The following is a 21,072-nucleotide window of genomic DNA, read 5'->3' as shown; positions in this document are numbered from 1 at the left end:
ACTTGTAAGTCCTGTGTTTTTTAATCAGATGTTAGAATCAGATTTTTTTTCATATTGTGAAACCTGCTGCAAAACAAACCATAGCAGACTAACTGTGTTTTTAAAAGGTTGCATTAAAATCCGCTGCTTTTTAGCACAGGGTAAACAGGTTAGCTGGTTGTACTGTGATGGATTTAAAGTTACAGTGTGTGAATGGTGAACAGTGGTTGTGGTGCTCATGGTCAGAGTCAGGTCACATCAAGTGTAGCTGAGATGAATTTGAATTTAAGCTGATGATGCTTAGATTCATTGACTGAATTCCACCTTCATACAAACTGTACTGTCTAATATAAAGGCAGCATAAACAGTGTGCTGTCAGTGCAGAGGATGGAAATCAGCCAGGCCAACATTAAACATCTGCTGACATCTTGTTGAATTTAGGTGTGCAAGAAAATCTACTCATAAGAAATTACTGCGAGTTGTGATTCTTTTCTCCACACTGAGCCACTACAACTAATTTTAGGTTTCCCCCTCCTGCTGAATCCCACTTTAACCTCGTTCCTACTCGTTTTCCTGTTAAGAGGCAAAGTCAGTGTGATCAACTATATTATTATTGTGTATTATTATTATTGAGACAACACAATCAAAGGTTCTGAATATTTTGAAATGATTTAATAATTTAGGTGAGCTTATTGATCCAAATATCAATAGTATCAGTACCACCACTGCTATTGGTACTGGATCAATACTAGCACAATAGTATCAATACTTCATGCTCATTAAAAAAATGTTCAAAAAGCTCTTCCCAGGAGGGTGACACGGTTGCCCCCCTGGTGGTCTTCCTCGGGTCCTCGTACTCTGGGACCTCTGGATGTCTAGGGCCTGGATCTCCTCCATACCTGCTTCATGCTCTGGGGGACGGGGCTATGGCTCCCCACACTCCGTGCTGATCCACACAGGTGTTCACAGACACAAACTACACCTTTGTTGGCTGCTACCTCAAATCACATTGTGCGCTGTCAATCATGCGTACTGCACAGTAACATGTAATATTTAGTATCTACTGTTAGCTACTGTTAGCTACTTTATTGTGATGGTGTTGTATTTATTATGTTGCTCTTTTTTGTTTGTTTTCTCTTCTGTTTTTTCTTATCTCCATGCAGGTGATCCAGGTGTTTTGTTTGTTTTTCAATTCTTTCTTTCCCCTTTCTCACCATCTCTTCTCCCCTCTATTTTTCTTTCTCTCCCTCTCTTTCTTTCATTCTTTCTCCCTGTCCTATCCCCCAGTCATGTCTACCCCGTCTGTAACAACCGAAAATCAAGTAAAATAAATACTTAATTATAATAAAGGTCAATCAAATATGACAAGGCCATGATGATCCAATTGGTAAAGTAAATCCGCTTGGCATCTTTCTTGGCCTTCAGACAACAATTCTGATGGCTAAAGATCCAAACGGGACAGGCAAAAAAAAAGAAAGAAAGAAGAAGTGGCAGGATGTACTGTGAAGTGTACAGGGCTCTACTCTGCACAGATTCAAAAAAATGCTGCAAAACTGATACTGCAAAAGCAACCTGAGAGTTTCTCAAACTAAAGAAATGAGATATTCTTTAATGGTCAAGTCAACCCAACAGAGCATGCTTTTCAGGCCTGGCAGAGCAGGACAGGACAGGTGATGTCCATGAGTTTTTCAGCTATTGACTACAAAAGGTGTCTATGATACAGTTACTAAATGATTTTGAAGTACTGCATCTGTTTTCTGGACAGGAAACACTCAAACTCTCTATTAAAAGTTGAGTAGTTTTGAATATTTGCAAAACATATTTTAGTCTGTCGAACACATTTTAATATTACAGGGAGTGCAGAATTATTAGGCAAGTTGTATTTTTGAGGAATAATTTTATTATTGAACAACAACCATGTTCTCAATGAAACCAAAAAACTCATTAATATCAAAGCTGAATGTTTTTGGAAGTAGTTTTTAGTTTGTTTTTAGTTTTAGCTATTTTAGGGGGATATCTGTGTGTGCAGGTGACTATTACTGTGCATAATTATTAGGCAACTTAACAAAAAACAAATATATACCCATTTCAATTATTTATTTTTACCAGTGAAACCAATATAACATCTCCACATTCACAAATATACATTTCTGACATTCAAAAACAAAACAAAAACAAATCAGCGACCAATATAGCCACCTTTCTTTGCAAGGACACTCAAAAGCCTGCCATCCATGGATTCTGTCAGTGTTTTGATCTGTTCACCATCAACATTGCGTGCAGCAGCAACCACAGCCTCCCAGACACTGTTCAGAGAGGTGTACTGTTTTCCCTCCTTGTAAATCTCACATTTGATGATGGACCGCAGGTTCTCAATGGGGTTCAGATCAGGTGAACAAGGTGGCCATGTCATTAGTTTTTCTTCTTTTATACCCTTTCTTGCCAGCCACGCTGTGGAGTACTTGGACGCGTGTGATGGAGCATTGTCCTGCATGAAAATCATGTTTTTCTTGAAGGATGCAGACTTCTTCCTGTACCACTGCTTGAAGAAGGTGTCTTCCAGAAACTGGCAGTAGGACTGGGAGTTGAGCTTGACTCCATCCTCAACCCGAAAAGGCCCCACAAGCTCATCTTTGATGATACCAGCCCAAACCAGTACTCCACCTCCACCTTGCTGGCGTCTGAGTCGGACTGGAGCTCTCTGCCCTTTACCAATCCAGCCACGGGCCCATCCATCTGGCCCATCAAGACTCACTCTCATTTCATCAGTGGTCGTCTTTCAGCCTTTCTTACCTTGGCCATGTCTCTGAGTATTGCACACCTTGTGCTTTTGGGCACTCCAGTGATGTTGCAGCTCTGAAATATGGCCGAACTGGTGGCAAGTGGCATCTTGGCAGCTGCACGCTTGACTTTTCTCAGTTCATGGGCAGTTATTTTGCGCCTTGGTTTTTCCACACGCTTCTTGCGACCCTGTTGACTATTTTGAATGAAACGCTTGATTGTTCGATGATCACGCTTCAGAAGCTTTGCAATTTTGAGACTGCTGCATCCCTCTGCAAGATATCTCACTATTTTTGACTTTTCTGAGCCTGTCAAGTCCTTCTTTTGACCCATTTTGCCAAAGGAAAGGACGTTGCCTAATAATTATGCACACCTGATATAGGGTGTTGATGTCATTAGACCACACCCCTTCTCATTACAGAGATGCACATCACCTAATATGCTTAATTGGTAGTAGGCTTTCGAGCCTATACAGCTTGGAGTAAGACAACATGCATGAAGAGGATGATGTGGACAAAATACTCATTTGCCTAATAATTCTGCACTCCCTGTAGACAAGAATAACACAAGTAAATAAAAAAAATTGCAGATTTTAAATGATGATTTCATAACCATGTCTTCTTGGGAAGCTGAGTTAAACTAACTACTACCAGACTCAAGAAGTTATTTAAATAGAACCTGCCTGACAAAGTGACAAAGACTAAAACAAACACATTGTGTGTCCCATGATCTAAAGAAACAGGTGACAAACAAAGTCATTGACATCTATCAGCCTGGAAAGAGTTACAAAGCAATTTCTCAGGCTTTGGGACTCCAGTGATCCATTGTGAGAGTCATTATCTGCAAATAGAGAAATCCTGGAACAGCAGTGAACCTTCTCAGGAGTCAACGCTTCGACTTCAACTCACCCAAGAGGTCTCAAAAGAACCCAGAAAACCATCTAAAGAACTCAGAATCTCAGTGAAGGTCGGAGTTCAGTGATAAGAATGAGATTGGGCAAAAATGGCATCCATGGGAGAATTCCAAAGGCTCATCTCACATTTTCTAAAAAAATATCTAATGATCCCCAAGAGAGAAAATGTTCTGTGGACCGAGAAATTCAATTCTCTGGAAGGTTTGATTCCTGTAACCTCTGGCATAAAACTAACACACCATGGAGGGTTACGTGGCCATGTCAAAATCCTGACTTAACCCTGCTTGAAATAATGAAAACCGTCTGCGCTTGCATTAACACAATTTTGCGAAGAAAAGTGGAAAAAAGCTCCTCCACAGTGATACGAAAGACTGACAGTTACTACCAGAGATGGGCAGTAACGCGTTACTGTAATCCAGTTACTTTTTTCAACTAAAGAGTAATGTACGGGATTACTATAGCAAAAAAAGTATTTAGATTACTGATTAGATCAACCATGGATAATAAGGAGTGCAGGAGAGAGTACGAGCATGCAGCATTCAAAGCGTTGACGTACTGACATTACTTTGAGTTTTATTCCGTAAAAAGTGAATGAAACATTAGTGTCCACTGTACACTCTGCATGGGAATGTGAAATTCACAGAGAAACCCCTGGATCCCCCCACTAACATGACTGCTGTGGCACCAGGCAAACCTCCACCCGCCCCACTCCTGCTAAACAGGTGACAATAGATTTAAGAGCGAAAGGACTTAGTGCCGCTGAATCTTTAATTGTAATTATTTTTTGCCGTGTTTTACTTGCACCTATTTGAAAGAGCGAGTGTAAACACAAAACATTATTTTATTTTATATGTTGAAATATGCAGAAAACAGTTTTTTTTATTTTAATTTAAATTTTTTTTGACATTTAGGAGTCACTGTACAGTATCATGTGCATCAGCTTCAATAATTTGTTACAGATATCCATCTAAATGTCTTCTTCTTTTTTTAACAACGAAAACATCCATGCAAAAGAAGAAAAAAGAAGAAGAAACTAAGAAGAAGAAAAACAAAACAAAATGACAAAAACAATTAGTGAGAGAGATTTAATTACCAGTAATATAAATAATAAATCTAAGGTTAACAAAGTCTAAATCTGGCCTGTGTGTTATTATATAGTCCATCCATTTCTTACAACATGACACACACAGGTCCCTCTTGTAGTTCACATCCGCTCGTTTTCTCCATCCTGTAAATGTCCATTATGACGTCCATCCACATGTTCATTGTTGGGCTCTGACATGAAAGTCATTTTTTGTGAGGGCTTTTTTGCCTACCACCAACAAAATATTAAACAAATATTTATCGTTCTCTGTCCATCCTTCTGGCATGAGTCCAAAAAATAAAGATTTACTTTCTAGAGGCAAATAACTTCCAAATATCTCTTGTACTGCTACATGTATTCCCTTCCAATAAGTTTTAATAACATGACAGTCCCAGTAATTATATGATAATGATTTGCATTTGTGTTTCCACAATTCTTCCAGCAAATGGGAGGGTTACTTTGATTTTTGGTGAGATGTAATAAAATATGTTATCAGGCTTTTCCAACCAAATTCCCTCCAGCTCTGTGAGCTGCTACATTTCCATTGGTATGTCCTTATTGTTTTCCACTCCTCCTTCATAATATCTATACCTCCCTCCATTTCCCATTGTTTTAATATGTAGGGTTGAGTGTGATTTCATGTTTATTAACCCTTTATACAAGGCAGCGATAAAGCCTCTATCTTTATTTGAGCTGTATGCCCAGTCTAATAGCTGTTTGCTTAATTCAGCCTTAGATTTGATCTTTTTGCCTCATCTGTAGGTATCTACAAAAATCCTGTGTTTCTAACCTTTTCAAAACTAGTAGTCTACCTTTCTCCATTACCATACATAAAGCTGTTAATCCTTTATTTGTCCAATCTTTGAATCTAGAATCCAATTTACTTGGAACAAAATGTGTATCGTATGCACACCACTTAAGAATTGCTACATCTTCTTTTAGTTTATACTATTTTATTACTATTTCCCAAATTTTAAAAGTCAGCTTGATCCATGGATTTAAAATAGTTTTTATTAAATCTTGCAGGCTACTCGCTAATTGTATTCAAGCAATTGTGTTTTACTCACATTAACTTTGTATCCTGATAACAGAAAATAGGTTTAAATGTTAAACAAGTCTCAAGTCAAAGACAGTTGCATATAACTCAATTTTTGCTTAAAGCAATGTGCATAAAATTGAAAGATTAAAACTAATAAAACAACTTTTAGAAAGAGGCTTTTCATTTGATTCAATTTTATATGATGGATTATGCAGAAAAAACTGAATTGGGCTGAAAGTTCTTTTGCTTTATTCTGTAATCAGGTTGTGCATCATGTTTTCGAAAAGTAACTACTTAATGATAAGTAATCATTAAGTAATGGATTACTTTTTTTGAGAAGTAATTAGTAATTACTTTTTTTCAAGTAACTTGACCAACACTGGTTACCACAAATGCTTGATTACAGATTAGTTTTTGCTGCGAAGGGTTTCGTGACTCATTAGGTTTTAAGGGGAATTGTTTTTTCACAAAGGTCCAGACTGAGGTTAGGGTGGTGTTTTTACCCTTAATGAATGGAATTTTCTCAGGTTATCTTTTGGCTGATACTTTTTAACCTAAAACACATGAAAAATACCTCCTCATCACACTGGTTTAAAGACTTAAAACGTTTAACCACGTGAGTTTCAATTAATGCAATCCTTATGTTCTTATAAGGAACTGATTTTCTCGTTTTCTATACACACACACACACACTCATAACATTTTACCTCTCAAATATGTTATCCAATATTTGCAGGCTACATTGGCAGCAATAAAACACCCTCAAGATTTTTTCTGGTTATTTGCATCAAATCCACTGCTAAGTGTTAAAAGTCATACCTCGACTCCAACACAAGCAGTGTTAATGTAACGAACAGACATTAACAAGTATTTGCCTTATATTTACACCAACACCTAAGCAGCAGAGGCCTTTCCTCATTAAAATAGGTGTGGGAATGTCATTCTAAATAGTTGCTTTTACTCAGATCTGAATACTCCAACTCAGCAATTCATCTAATGCACTCTTTAACGCATGCAGACCTGAAGGCAGTCAGAAATCTACATTTTTATATTTGTCACTAATTATAAGGTGTGATCAGTTTACCCCCAGTTAGCCTTGGAAAAGAAAATCCAGTTCTGATTGAATGCACAAATAACAGTCACATCCAGTGAAAGAGCAGACACAGTGGACAGTTGTGGGACGTTTGGATTTTATTGACGTATCAAACAGCTGTACATCTATTTGCCTTTCTTGGCCTTGATCTTCCTCAGGTAGAACTCCAGCTCCTTGCCCTCCAGGATGTAGCCGTCTGCTCTGCCGCACTGGCCGGGTCTGGAGGCGATGCAAGCTGCATGAAGGAAGATGGAAGCAGAGTCAGTCACATTATCAAGGTCAGTACATCAAGTTTCAGATGTGTGGGTTTGATGTTGCAGAAATATATTTAAGGCAATGAGAGCATGTTAACGTCAGTCTTTGCATTTCTCCTGTCATTTGACCTTTCAATAAAAATACAAATATTTTATTCCTACCAAATTTTTAAACAGTCGCTCAAAATTATTTATAATTCTTGTGGAAAGTGAAAACCTTTTTGTTAAATACACCAAAAACACTGCCCTGGTATTTGTATTTTAACACATATGCACAAGATAAACTGCCACACATGATTACACTTTCATACTCCAAAATGAAAACAGCACTCACCACTCATCCAAGTAAAAATAATTCTGCCACAAATGTTGGACTTACCGAGCAGTTTTCCCTGCTGGAACTGCTCTTCCAGGAGTGAGCTGATCTTGGCGTTCTTCTTGCGCTCATCGTACTTCTTCTGGGTCTTCTTTGACCTCTTCCTGTTCAGGATCTCTTCCTCCTCAGGGCTCTGCATCAGGATGGGAAAGCAAAGCTCTTTAGATGTTGCAAAAAATTACTGCACAAAAACCACATGCTTTGAATGTTCTTTTAATGAGCAACTTCAGTTGACAGGTCTTTCTCAGAGTCTTTACTATCACCACTTCCATTCAGTAGCAGAACTGGACAAGTTATCGTCATGGAAAGACACATATCAAATCTGTTATCTTTGTTAATAAAGATAAAAGGCTTGTACTTTGGTTGTTTATGGACAAATAAAGACGTCTTCCACTGAAGGGAGACGAAAGGCATTAAAAAAAAAACAAAAAAAAACTTAAGAGTCTTTGGTATGACAAAGCTGCTGCATATGAAAGCGATGTGCCTCCATTAGCATTTAAAAAGCGTTCACAGTAACACAAGAGAATGCGAAACCTAGTTATAACATGCTTTAACTACAAGCATCAACACTGAGCTTATGACATACCAGCTTGGCGCCCTTCTTGCGTCCCAGTGGAGTGGCGTAGTGAGCCTCATACCACTGCCTGAAGGGAAGACTGTCAACAAGGACGATGCAGTTCTTCACCAGGGTCTTGGTTCTGACCAGCTCGTTGTTGGAGGCATTGTAGACCACATCAATGATCCTGGTCTTCCGTGTGCAGCCTGAATACACAAAACCCAGGCACGATCATTAAACTTCCCATTGAATCTGACTACATAGTTTCATAAATCATTTAACTATGAATAGAGAGAAGGTGTCTTTCTCAGGAGTCTTTGCTGTCACCACTTGCATTCAGTAGCAGAACTGGACAAAGTTATCATCATGGAAAGGTGTGTGGAATATCAAAAGGTATTCCAGGAGAAACTTACACTCAGAGCCCCATGAGAAGTTTCCATTGTCCAACCTCAGAGCTCGGTACTTCTTGTTCCCACCGCGGACCCTCACCGTGTGGATGCGGCGAGCTCCAATCTTTAAAAAAAAAAAAAAACAACAAGAACACATTGTATTATAGTTTATAAAATGATTTGTGTGAAACCTCCTTTCCTGAGCAGCAGCATGCATATGCTTTGAAGCGTGTCAGTGTAACTATGACAAGTCCTAACATTGGTAAGCCCAAAGCTTTGAACCAAAACGGCTCAAAAAAAAGACCCACCTAAGGTCAAGTTTTCATCACCCACGCTACCACATTATTCAGTCTAATCAGGTAAGAGGTGCCCCCCGCAAAAAAAGTCACCTTTGTGTTTGCAGCAGGTCGCCCGAGCTCATACTTCCTCTTCTTGTGGTAGGGTTTGCGTTTACCGCCGGTCTTGCGGCGTTTATGCCAGTTGTCCCTTGAGATACCTGCAAAAGTAAAATACGGAAAACTAGGAGTCAGTTTACTGGGCCAACAACAAGATGCTAGCAAGAAGATTATTTTTTTGTGCTTGAGCAATCAGTTCTCCAAGGTAAGGGTTGTCCGCAATTTGATTTGGATTCCGCATAAAAGAGTTTCATCATGTCGCTCAAGCAATCAAATGGTACTTTAAAATGGCAAGATGTAGTTGCTTTTGCAAAAAGTTAAAAATTAACAAAGCCAACTTGTGTTGCATATTAACACAGATTTAAACTATTTTAACAGTAAACAAAAAACTGAGATGAGCCAGCTTCCAGACTCAAAACCACGCAGCAATATTTCAGGACTTGCCAATAATAACACAGCTAACAGCATCTTGACAAAGTGACCAACACCAGTTTGGTTACATGCAATACTCAGATACATGCATTCAGAAGCTCTTACAGACCCACTACATCACATTGGTACCTTAAAATCTCAGTCTTCTAGGCTACAAATACACCCTAGACTGTGCTATCATAGCATTCCTAAAGTCAGGACATAAACATATTTCCACAACTATTATATATATTCGTTTGGGTTTTCAGTAGTAATCCAGGGGCCCTACATCACCAACGTGGACCTAAAGCCACCAAAACATGTGGCTAGTGACATCTCCTGTGTTCCACCCTGCATGCAGGCCTGCTAACTGTCCCACTCAATGAGCATTAGTCTTTATTCTCCAAGTGGCTGGTGCTCCACTACTCCATGTTATGGTTTGAATGTGGACCAGATAATTCAGTCCATCTTCCAAAGCACAACAAGGAACATTTAGAGGTGAAGCCCAAGGTGTCCCACTGGAGAACATGAATGCATCATAGAGCATGCAGGAAGGGAGACACGAGACAGGCCGGGTCTACCTGCGACATAGCTTTCAAAATAAGATGCCTCTAAATAGGACAAAATAAAGCTGAATTAAGCTCGACAACAATAACTAGACAAAATACTTCTCTAAAAAAGCATAAGCATTTACATTATTACGTTAAGCGTCTCAGCCAAGCAGCGTGACAAGATCACGATAGGCATGCTAACTAAGCTAACTTCGACCAGCCTAAACAGTTGAATTTGCGAGCAAAGATGTCCAACACTTCTCGTATAAAGCCAAATTAACGCGAAAACACCGCTACTTCACAATAAAACGTCCCAAACCAGCCACAAGAGAAGTCTTTGGGGACGCTTCAGCCTCAACAGCTAACTACATAGCCATTGAGTGCAGCCATCTTGGATACTCGCTTCAGATAACGACTAGAAAATATTTCTTTAAAACAAATTCAACATACTATAGACAGCAAAGAGTCAACTATTTCTATTTAGATGACAACATTTATCGCTATAGCAAACCATTACTGGAATATTCCTTCGTTAAAACATCAGATGGGTAAGGATTCGGTCTCCGGCGCGAGCATGAAAACACGTACCCATTCTCAGGCGCCGGCTAGAAAGAGGAACCGCAAGGGCTCATGGGGAGGTTTGAACACCCTAGGTCTCGCGAGAACTAACTCTTCAGCGAACGAGATTTCCTTTATTGTCTCAGAAAAGTTTCGAGATATCACTACCAGAGACAGAACAACATTACAGAAAGTACAAAATTGCTTTCATATTCTCTAAGGTTTTCATTTTCTTCTTCTTCATCAGACTGTTTCATTTATGTGTGGACACAGCAGATCATCTGCCTCCATCTCACTCCATCCCTTGCATCCTCTTCAGTTACACCAGCTTTCTGCATGCTCTTCTTCTCCTCTGAGGTCTTCCTCCGTCCAGTATATCCAATTCCCTCCTTTGCACATGTCTAAACCATGGTAGCCTTGAAACTCTAACTTTGCCTCCAAATCGCTCAGCCTGACCGTGTCCCTCTGATGTACTCATTTATAATCTTGCCTATTCTGGTCACTCTCAATTAAGGTCTGAGCATCTCCAGTTCTTCAACCTCCAGCTTTCCCTCCTGTCTTCCTGCAGTGCCGCCATCTTCATACACCATAGCAGGCCCTACTATCATCTTGTAAACCTTCCCTTTCACTCTTGCTGTTATCATTTTTCCAGATATCGCTCAAGGTATCACATACAGGTCCATCTCAAAATCTGAAATATTCTGAAAAAGTTTATTTTTTTCATAATTTTATTCAAAAATGTGAACTTTTTTATATCCCAATAACACATCTCAAGCCTTTTTTGTTTTATTTTAGATGACTGTGGCTTATAAATCATGAAAATCAGAAATTCATTATCTAAAATGATTAGAACATATAGTATATATGTTACTATATGTTAGTTAAGTCATATTTTTTCCAGTTGTGGTCTGAAGTTTACACACTCGTCATGGGCATAAATATCATGGTAATTCTGGGACTTTCATGATTTATTTGCTTATGCAACATACATCTTTCATAACTTTAAAAAAACAAACAAACAAGAATTGGATGTACAAATTTGAACTTTATTTTCCTCTAATCCACACAGGGTCCAAAATATGCATGCACCTCCTCATATATTTGGCTAAAATCTGCTTTAGCAAGATACCAGATACTTGTGGTTCTGCCTTAATTCTGGCAGGATATTTGGCCACTCTTCTTGGCAGAATTGGTAGAATTCATTTAAATTGATTTCCCTGGCATGGACCCACAATCCACACATTTTTAATAAGGTTAAGGCTGAGCCTTCGAAAGCGCCAGTCCACACGCATTATGTTAGCCTGCTTCATCCATTTCAAAACCAGTTCTGTTAGGGTGTTTGGGCTCATTGTCCTCTTGAAACACCCAACTGCCTTCAAGTTTAGTTGTTGATCCAAAGTAAAGTATAAGAATTTGAAGGTACTCCCTCCTCATTATTCTATCCACTTTGTGGAATATACCAGTTCCACTGGCGGCAAAACAGCCCCAGAGCATGATGCAACCACCATCTGGTATAATGTTTTTAGGTCATCTTTACTCCTCCAAACAAACCTCTTGTCACTGCAGCCAAATAACTCAGTTGGTCTTGTCTGACCATAAAACTTTTGTCCAGAATGTATTTAGCTTGTCCATCTGGGCAGCGGCACATTTCAGTCACGCTTGAAGGTATCAACTTTGAAGCAAGGCAGTCTTTCTTGGTCAGCAACCTCTCAGTCCATGGTGATATAAAACTCCCTCCACTGTTCCTGCAGTCTCCAGCTCATGTTAGGCTTAAGTATTTCGCTGTTCCTGAACATCCTAACCAATTTGATCTTATCTAAGAGTGACGGTTGAGTTTTTTAACAGACCTTGCCAAAGGGATGGCAGATCCAAACAAAGTATTATTTTTATTTACTTGTCCTTTTATAAATTCCATCTGTGCCTTGTAGCAACTGTCAGACAAATATAACCACAATAACAGAGTTGTTACCATTGCAGACATTAAAGACACTAACAACAAGAAAGTGGTGTAGGAACACAATCACACATCAAATATAAGTAAGGGACATCCATATCACACCACATCATATAATCACCTATATTTGTTGAACAGAGAAAGGTTGAAAAGACCTCTGGGCTCAAGATCTTTTATAGACTGGGCCATTACTGCCATATGAAGTGGCTGGTGAGTGGATAATGACATGTATTTAATTACTGCTGTGACAAAAGGACTTGATGACTGCAGGGAATGGTGCAAATGTTCTGTTTATGTATTTGCATGCACGCGTCTTTCAGCATGCCTTTGTCTGCTTCTCACTGTGTATCACCATGTTGTTATTTTTGCCTTTGTACTCCAACTCTCCTCCCCGAGTCCCGTCACGCTGCTTAAATAGAGGAGCCACGATTAAACGATGGCTACCTGCTGTTGACCATCCTTCCCTGGCACTGCCCTCTCCCTCTTCAGTGGCTGAGTCACAAACCACACCCCGTAACAACTTCTATTTTGTTTTACAATTTTTAGAGTTAGTAGTGAAAACAGATGTCATTTCAAAATGTATAATAAAAGAATAGACATAATGTTAAAGAACGTGTAACACAGGTACTTTAAATAGGTTGTTTTCAGATACAAATATAATAAAATAAAGATTAAGAATGAGTAAATACATATAATGCGTAAATCTGATGTAAAATTTTATTAACAGTAATTAATTGGACCGTGTGTTATACAGATGACTTTATCTGTTTGATCATTTTTAACAGTTTGGGTTTAGAAACACTGTTTACTCATTTTTATTACCAGCAACATTTAAACATGACATGTCATGATAACTTCTTCCTGTTTTGTCTGGGTTAAATGAGTCTTGAAGAAAAATTTGATCTTTTACTGAGTTGAACACATAAAAAGTTAATAAAAACCATACTGAGTCACGTCCATGTTTCCATATAGTTATTTATTATATACAGCTATTGGTTATTTGGCAGTTGTGAGGGTATGGTGAAAAGTTGGCAAGATATCTTGATTCGACTGAGTTGTGGCGTGTGCAGCGGTCAGTGAAACAGTAGGGAGATCACTCTTCCCAGGGACTCATGTCGGTATCAATGGCCACACAGTTGTACGCAGCATAGCGCAGCTTCTCCTCACAAACTTTCGCACTGCAGGACAAAACAAGGAATAGAGGAAACACAAGACAATAATGTAACAGTGCTGTCAACTTCAAAAACTGCTTAATAATCTTTAAGAGATTTAACTTCTGTTAAATCATCAATGCATCATTAATAACAGTGCACATAAAGCACATGGGGTTGTTATACCTCGGATAGTTGGGTAGATAAAGGGTACTAGAACATGTGGAGGACTGTGGAAGTGCATCAGTCGTTTCAGAGCTGAATCAAGAAAACAAACAACAAAAAACAAATTACAATCAAATCTAAATCTAATTGTAGTCAAATAATAATAACTACGTACACTTGAACTCACCCTTGTTTGTCAGGAAAGACGTAGATAGGTGCAGGAAGACGACTTCGACCGGTTACAAACCTCAGAAACCTGCTGCGATCCTCTGAAGACAGAAATCAAGAATATCAGTCTGGGTCAAAATCTGCACTTGAATAATGCAGACACAAATACAATTTAGCATCTTTATATAAACCTAGAACCTAGACCATAAATTCACCATGAAAGAGTGAACCGAGCTCATAGACAAAGCACGATAAGGTTTATTTTTCAATCTTATACAACCCGTCTTCTTCTTAACACCAGAGGATCTGCCCCCTGCTGGTCATTACAAAAAATAGCAATTTAAGGGATTTCTCCATTGGCGTCATTTTTCGGACCCAAAAGCTTTATCTGTCTTTTATATTTGGCCATTGGTGCAGAGTTTATGTTGTGAGAGCCATTTACTACTTTTTAAAATGGGGCAAAAATAAACAGTGAACTCACCATTGGTGAAGTTTGTCAGCGCCTCCCATAAGTACTGCACTCTAACATCACTTTGTTCCAGGTCCTCATAACGTGCTGGTGGGGAGAACAAAAGATTACAATGGTTTGGTTACTTGCAGCATTTTGTGACTTAATACAACTTGCATCTTATTACTTCACCTTAACTTGTACCTTAACAGAAACAACATCTCAGACCTCATTTGTGGTCGAGGATTTGAAAGGAACGTGGATAAAACGAAGATGGGAAAAGTCCCACAAGAGGTCAACCTCTTTTGTATTTTTAAAGCTACGCCAAGTCCACTTGTGAAAAAAGGTACCACATGCATACACGGGTGTACTGAAAATGAAATACAATTCATTCGAAAACATAACAGATACCACTGCTAAAATTAGATTTAGTTTAAACTAAGCTAGAATTTTATTTGAATTTATCCACTTCCAGTTGTGTCTTGGATAAATTACTTGCAAATGGTCCCATTTCACTTTCTTAATTACGACAGAAAAATGTCTGCTTATAGTCAAAGTCAGTTTAAATCCAGGCCGGACACTCACTGAGTCGCTTCAGAGCTTCCACAGTGATCTCTGGGTCTCCACATATTTTCTTTTCCACTTCCTGCCAGGTGAGCAGGTCCAGCACTGCCTGAGGAACCACCTTCAGCAGTCCCGTCTGTATGGCAGCAATCTGTAACACACGTGTACAAACCACTAAAACATCACTGGAGTATTTTACAAAGAGTTGGCTTAAAGAGTAAAAGAAATACGGGTAATTCCAATTTATGTGAAGCCCACCTGCTGTTTGCTCTCCTCCATCCGAGCTTTCTGCACCAGGCGGATAAACTCACTGCGGTCCTCATAACGAACTGACACATTACTGCCACCGGGGATCAGTTCCACCATTGAGCCATCCGTCAGCAGAGTGGTGTAGACCAGCTCCTCCCCAAATCGGAACTCAAATGTCTCCTGGTCCATGTTCTCCATGGCCTCCAGAAGGTTTACCTGAACACATGTTCACAGTGAGGCAACCAGGAAAACAACCCATCCAATCTGTTAATTCCTTCTAGATTTTAATTTTAATGCAAAAAGAAAAAAACAAACCCAAAACGCTACATGAAACAAATGTAATCGATCAACAAACTGTAGGAGCAAATTAATAATTATTATAAAATAGTGACAATAAATTCTTGTACTTTTATGAAACACAGTCAGCAGAGACTTTTCTTCTTTCAAAGCTTTGACATTTAAATGACACCACCATGTAAATGTAATGATTTGAATATCCTCACCAGTACAGAGTCTACTGCAGCAAAGTCTTTACTCCAGCTGACAGCTTCCCCAATCAGCTGCTTCCACACAAGCCCCGGAAGAGCCAAAACCTGCAGGAGTGAACACACAGCAAGTCTGAAAAGTCAAATATCTACAACTAATAAATATTTACAATGGTAATTATCTATGTTACAATAATTTAATAAAACCATTACATTTTTGTTAAAACCCAATAAATATTCTTACACTATTTCTAAAATTGCAAACAACCTACAAAAGACTCACCAAGAAATCTTTCCCTCTGAGAGCAGCACCCATCAGCTGACCGATCCACTCGTATTTGTGGAACTCTTTACAGGAAGGGGTGGGAACGTAATAATCTCTAGCCTCAAAGTCACCCTGACAGATGAGCAAAAGACACTTTTAGAACAACAGTGATATCCATTCTGATGATAGGCGGCAATGGGATAGTGACTACCTGATTGGATGTCCGGCTGAAGAACGGGAGAGGCATGGGACACTCGGACGAGCTGGGGCAAAGCTCCTCCGACATGTCTGCGAGGCTATCTCGAAATCCACCTCCTTGGTCGATAATTCCCTCTGCAATGAACTTGCATTCCCACCACTGGTCATAACGAGCGGGCCACCTGAAGGATCAAAAAGGCACACTGGAGATTCAGATTTTAATCCTCGAGTTATAAAAGTCCTAAATATTGGACACAAGAGGCTGATAAAATGCACACCTGTAATCTAAAGTTTTCTCAAACTTGTCTGACGGCTTGAGACCCTCATACACCTGCAAGAGGAAAAATAAAGCATCTGAATTATTGCACATCTTCTCTACACATTGAATTTTAGGCTTCCTTCTGGTCCCTACCTGGTTGAAGACGGCGTTCTTGCAGGTTGGGTCCAGAGATGAGTTGTCCCTGTGCTCCATGGCCAGACGTCGGTTAATGTAGAGTCGAGGCATGAAGTTTGGCTTACTGGTCTCCGAGTCTTTCAGGCACTGAGTGATGAGGGCTGAGCGGCGCTTGGACAGCAGCAAGAACTGCTTTATGCTCTAATGGGCACCAAAAGACACATGTTATAAAGAAACACATAAAAAATGCTTGCTGTTGTGCACAGATCATAAATGACATGTTAAAAGCTTTAGGACGGCTCACTTTGATCTGGTTGAAGGTACCCAGGCTGTAATCCCAGGCTGGCACTAGGTGCGGGAGCGCGCTGTCCAAAAGATTGATAAACCTGCAGACAGAAAGAGACACAAACTGGAAACACCTTCTGTTTACAGATAACATGGACAATCAGAACACTTTATCTTGAGGGTAAAGACCTGAGAAGTTGAAGAAGGATATTTTTTCCAAGCCCGAAGACAAATATTTAGTTCTGTAAAAAGTACATGGGGCACAATGTTCGCTGACCTACCTCTGGATAACTAACGCTCTGCGGTACAGGATATCTGGTGGGGTGCCCTGCAGACGTGGGTAGCGGACGAGGTTAGAGGACTGGAAAACATCAGCGTTCAGACCCAGATCCCTCTCACAGGACGACTTAATCTTCAAGCCTCGGATCCGCACATCTATTCCATCCTCTGTAAAAGCCAAAATGAGGAAAAAAGCGTTGCTTTATGTTCAGTGCAAAAGCTCCTGCAAAAGCATTCAAACAGAAATCAGCTAGTTAGACACAAAAACATAAAAATTCTGACCTCTACATTCCTCGATCCGAATTTCTATAACTGGTAAATGGGAAGTCATATCCTCAAGCACACACACTTCTCCTATCAGATTACTAGAAACATAAAAGTAAAAGTACATAAATGTAGAATATAAACTGTAATCAGTATGCATTCATTTTTGAACTTTTTTTTTTGTTAAATTGCAAACTGTAGCAATAATCTCGTTTGACAAAACTTACTCATCTATGGTGACGTCACTTAGCTTCTTTAGGTTGTCTCCTTCTCCTCCAAACACTGTGACTCTTTTGGGCATGTAGTTATCATCCGTTGAGTCCACAGTCAGTATCAGCTTACTAGTAAACAAAACAGGCAATAAATAAAATATTGAGACCTCAGCAGCTTATCAGTGAAACAAAAAGAGACATAAAGTGCTTCACATTTTTAAATGTCTAATATAGCAACTCTACGTGATGATTACACCATCATAGGGATAGTGCAAAATTTGGGTATAATACCCAGATCAGTTGTTGTCAGACCCAAAAACATTATATTCATACCATTATATATACTAATATTAATATATACATTACACCACAAGGCAAAAAACTGCATGTGGCACAGTTTACATTACAGTTTATCTTAATGATCTTGTTGTCATAGTCACTGCACTGTCCAAGCCTTTGACTTTATTTTTACTATTCTTTACTATTACTCAATTTTTGTGTTTCCTTACTTGACCACAGTGCCTTTCTTCATGTGCAGGCGGATCCAGTGTTGGCCCTGCATGCCGTCGCTCTCCCAGTAAGTTTCAACATCGCCATCTGTCAGGCAACTCGCCCCCCCGCTGGGATCTTCCTGTAAGCAAATATCAAGGTTTGATGAATGGACTGAATTCATAAACAAACCCATTTTAAATTCATAAATACATACATATTTGTCATACCCACAAATAATTACATGCATGTTATACTAGACTGTCTATCATGATGGTCACTGGGTCAAATTAAAGTCATAAAAACTTCTCAGATCAATCTAGTTTCCTTTCACTGCATTTTTGATGTCATCAGGAAAGAGGTCCAATGTAACTCCACCGAGAACGCCAATCCATGTTTTGCCAACGTTAAAAAGAAAAGAAAACAAACCTTACGGACTAGTTACTAGTATTCTATTTACCTTAACATGACATCACAAACTACAATCCTCATTTTCTTTTTTTTATACTTAGAAAGATTTAGACTGTTTGAAATGAGATTTAAAGTCAGTCGATGAGAGTTTCATTTGTGACGAGGGCTTAATTTTGCTCACCGAGCATGAAGACACATCGATGCTGGTCACACACTGCTTCACACTCCCCAAGTTCTCGTCCTCTTTTCCTATGTGATCGTAGAAGTAATGCACGAGGTCCTCATCACATTCATATGTCCAAGTAGGAGGAACATACCTGAAACAGTTCAACTGAGCATTAATTGCATTCATTTTAAAATCTGCTGCACCAGAAAACTCAACTTTCCATTTTAACTTTGCACAGACGGACTCACCTCAGCTTCTGGATGGCAGCCTCATCACACTCTGCGATTTTGGGTTTCTCGCCAATGTAAAGTGCATTCTCCACATCCACCACTTGTTCCCACCTGTTGCAGGGCTTGTGGTCGTAGCCAAAGAGCTGCTGCTGCCTAGTGACAGTCTCTGGTGACTCCACGGGTACCAGCCTGTCGCCTCCCTCGGTGTGTTTACACACGAGGATCCAGCCTTCCTCCAAATCTTGGCCCGGACGGTGCTCCTCCAGCTGCTCCTGGGGACAGCCACGGATCAACTGGTCAACATTTGCTTTCTTACCAAATTTACAATAATTGAGAACACACAAATCAACCTATAATACCTTTTTCGAGTTCCATATTTTAAATTTTGTGTCACAGCTCATAAAAAATTCTTATTTATCTTGTATGCAAAGTTCATCCACTTTCTGAAAAATCCATATTTCACTCCACCCTTGTTACCTTTAAGCCAACTGTTTTCCTGAATGGCTTGCCCTTTTGCAACCAGAGGGTTTAAACAGCAGGTATGAGGAGCTGCATGTCTGAGATGACATTAGGGATATCAGCTTTCTATGACCTCATACAGAGCCAAGAGCTGAAAAACTGTCTGAAATAGTTTTATTTGATGCCAAACACAGGAATATAATTCCTGTGTTTGGCTTACATGAATTATTTGTATGTAACAAAACCCATTATTTCTAACTTTAACCACAATAGACATGTGCACCATTATTGTGCAATATACACTGCAATAATTATAATCAAGATTAATCTATTTTTGCTGTAATAAAATGTGGCAAAAATATATAAACCTCTCTCTTTCTAACTCAGTTGCTCGAGCTTATATTCATGATTCATCATTTTACAGAGCTCTTATTGATAGTGACAAGATCACCTGTTTTTCTGAGATTACCAGTTAAACCTAATGCATATCTTTGGATGAAAATCACTGCAGACATGAGAAGATCCTAATATGATATCACAAACTGAAATCTTCAGTCTTGCCTTTCATTCAGAAAAAACATTTGATATAAGAACTGGAATCAGTTAATGTGAGTTTCATTTGTAAAGAGGGTCAAATTTCACTACTATGTACCTAATATGTTACTTTGCAGCTCAATACTTTTATTCTTTGACCCTTTTAGAGCTGTGTTATACTGAGCCTTAGCAAAGCCACTCAGTTCATCCACTGTCTGAAACTGTCTGAGTGCTTTTAGGCTCACTGGATTATTGGACCTCATTATTTAATGTGAGCATCCACCACTGTAACAGTATGTAAAGTGTATGTAAACAAAGGGTTATTGTTGTTTCAAGCAGCACAAAGACTTTTACTGATGTCACTGCATCCAAGGGGAAGTAACAGCGTCTTACCTTATTCATTTTGACCCAAAGGCCCTGGCTATTACAGTACTCCTCCCCTGTTGTCCGGATGCATGTCCCTTTCTTTGGTTCAATGTTGTACTTGCATGCTTTCTTACTGTGGGCAGTCTGATGGGGGCTTTCGAAGACAGAGACTATGGTTTTTCCCACGGTGGAGCCTCCCGCAGAGGCACCGGAGGAGGAAGCGGATGAGCTGGAAGATGAATCCTTGCAGATTTTGTAGCACACTTCTTTGGGGACATAACACAGACACTCGGGCACCGGTTCGCTCCTCCTGAAAGTTTCGATGCACCTGTTCAGGAAGCGGATCCTGCCGAGCAGCAGGTGAGGGTTGTCGCCCATCGTGAAGGTGGCAGTCAGTAGCTCAGCAGTAGCAGGAGCTCATCGGCTGACATTACACCGCTTTTGTTTTCCTGCGTGGCTGCGCAGGGATGCTCCTGTCAAACCAAACAAAACCCAACTTTCTTTAGAAACTTTGGCTTCGTTTAAAATATCGATTAATTAAACTGGCTCCTAGCTCTCCTAATAAAATCTGAACACTGTTTGAAATGCTAGGAATTCGCTAATCAGCAGGCAAAGTTCCCTGACACAAATATCACCTCCTCCCATTAGGTAAAAGTGAGAGCGCTAACATTAGCATGCTACCAGGGTGTTCAGTAAACGAGTCCATCCCTCACCGCAGCTGTCATCAACAACCCTGGCGGCCAGCTAGGCTCATATTTAACAAAACTTCACGGGACATGAACATTTCACGGAGTAAGAAGTGTGGTCAATTCTTAAAAACAGTAGATACCAACGTACCTGCTGACAAGTGTCCCGCACCCTGTTACAGATTCTATGGTTTTCTGACAACACGGAAGAGCAAAGACTCTTCTGATCCTTCCGGCCTTCCGTCGCTGTTTCCTTTACAAAATAAAAGCT

The 21,072-nt window shown here is 39.6% G+C and overlaps 2 protein-coding genes and 3 non-coding genes across 5 annotated transcripts; all 5 read right to left on the bottom strand.

Annotated features, from left to right (window-relative positions):
- Window positions 1-6,969: 6,969 nt before the first annotated feature.
- On the bottom strand, window positions 6,970-10,500 carry rps8a (ribosomal protein S8a). Its single transcript, XM_085254817.1, has 6 exons — window positions 10,410-10,500; window positions 8,854-8,960; window positions 8,489-8,588; window positions 8,106-8,281; window positions 7,523-7,652; window positions 6,970-7,124 (listed from the first exon to the last, which is right to left on the bottom strand). The coding sequence occupies exons 1-6, from the start codon at window positions 10,411-10,413 to the stop codon at window positions 7,015-7,017; spliced, it is 627 nt and encodes a 208-aa protein (XP_085110943.1). The 5' UTR covers window positions 10,414-10,500; the 3' UTR covers window positions 6,970-7,014.
- Window positions 7,760-7,827, bottom strand: LOC146553267 (small nucleolar RNA SNORD38). The gene has a single exon (XR_014889833.1). It is a non-coding gene; the product is annotated as a small nucleolar RNA SNORD38 (small nucleolar RNA).
- On the bottom strand, window positions 8,379-8,448 carry LOC146553266 (small nucleolar RNA SNORD38). Its single transcript, XR_014889832.1, has one exon. It is a non-coding gene; the product is annotated as a small nucleolar RNA SNORD38 (small nucleolar RNA).
- Window positions 8,691-8,800, bottom strand: LOC146553265 (small nucleolar RNA SNORD46). The gene has a single exon (XR_014889834.1). It is a non-coding gene; the product is annotated as a small nucleolar RNA SNORD46 (small nucleolar RNA).
- Window positions 10,501-13,291: 2,791 nt separating the features above from the next.
- hectd3 (HECT domain containing 3) lies at window positions 13,292-21,049 on the bottom strand. The gene is made up of 20 exons (XM_085255256.1): window positions 20,953-21,049; window positions 20,143-20,588; window positions 18,775-19,028; window positions 18,542-18,677; window positions 17,970-18,091; window positions 17,476-17,589; window positions 17,267-17,349; window positions 16,987-17,152; window positions 16,725-16,806; window positions 16,439-16,621; window positions 16,305-16,357; window positions 16,040-16,208; window positions 15,847-15,960; window positions 15,582-15,671; window positions 15,088-15,294; window positions 14,851-14,980; window positions 14,299-14,373; window positions 13,837-13,918; window positions 13,671-13,742; window positions 13,292-13,511 (listed from the first exon to the last, which is right to left on the bottom strand). Exons 2-20 carry the CDS (start codon window positions 20,491-20,493, stop codon window positions 13,427-13,429), a joined length of 2,568 nt encoding a protein of 855 aa, XP_085111382.1. The 5' UTR covers window positions 20,494-20,588; window positions 20,953-21,049; the 3' UTR covers window positions 13,292-13,426.
- Window positions 21,050-21,072: the final 23 nt, after the last annotated feature.

Source organism: Mchenga conophoros, linkage group LG18 (assembly GCF_057382185.1).
Source record: "Mchenga conophoros isolate Kocher_MC1m ecotype Shallow Benthic linkage group LG18, M_conophoros_male_GT1.1, whole genome shotgun sequence".
NCBI classification, from domain to species: Eukaryota; Metazoa; Chordata; class Actinopteri; order Cichliformes; family Cichlidae; genus Mchenga; species Mchenga conophoros.
The sequence above is the reverse complement of the archived record's forward strand: the minus strand, read 5'-3'. Positions and strand labels throughout refer to the sequence as shown.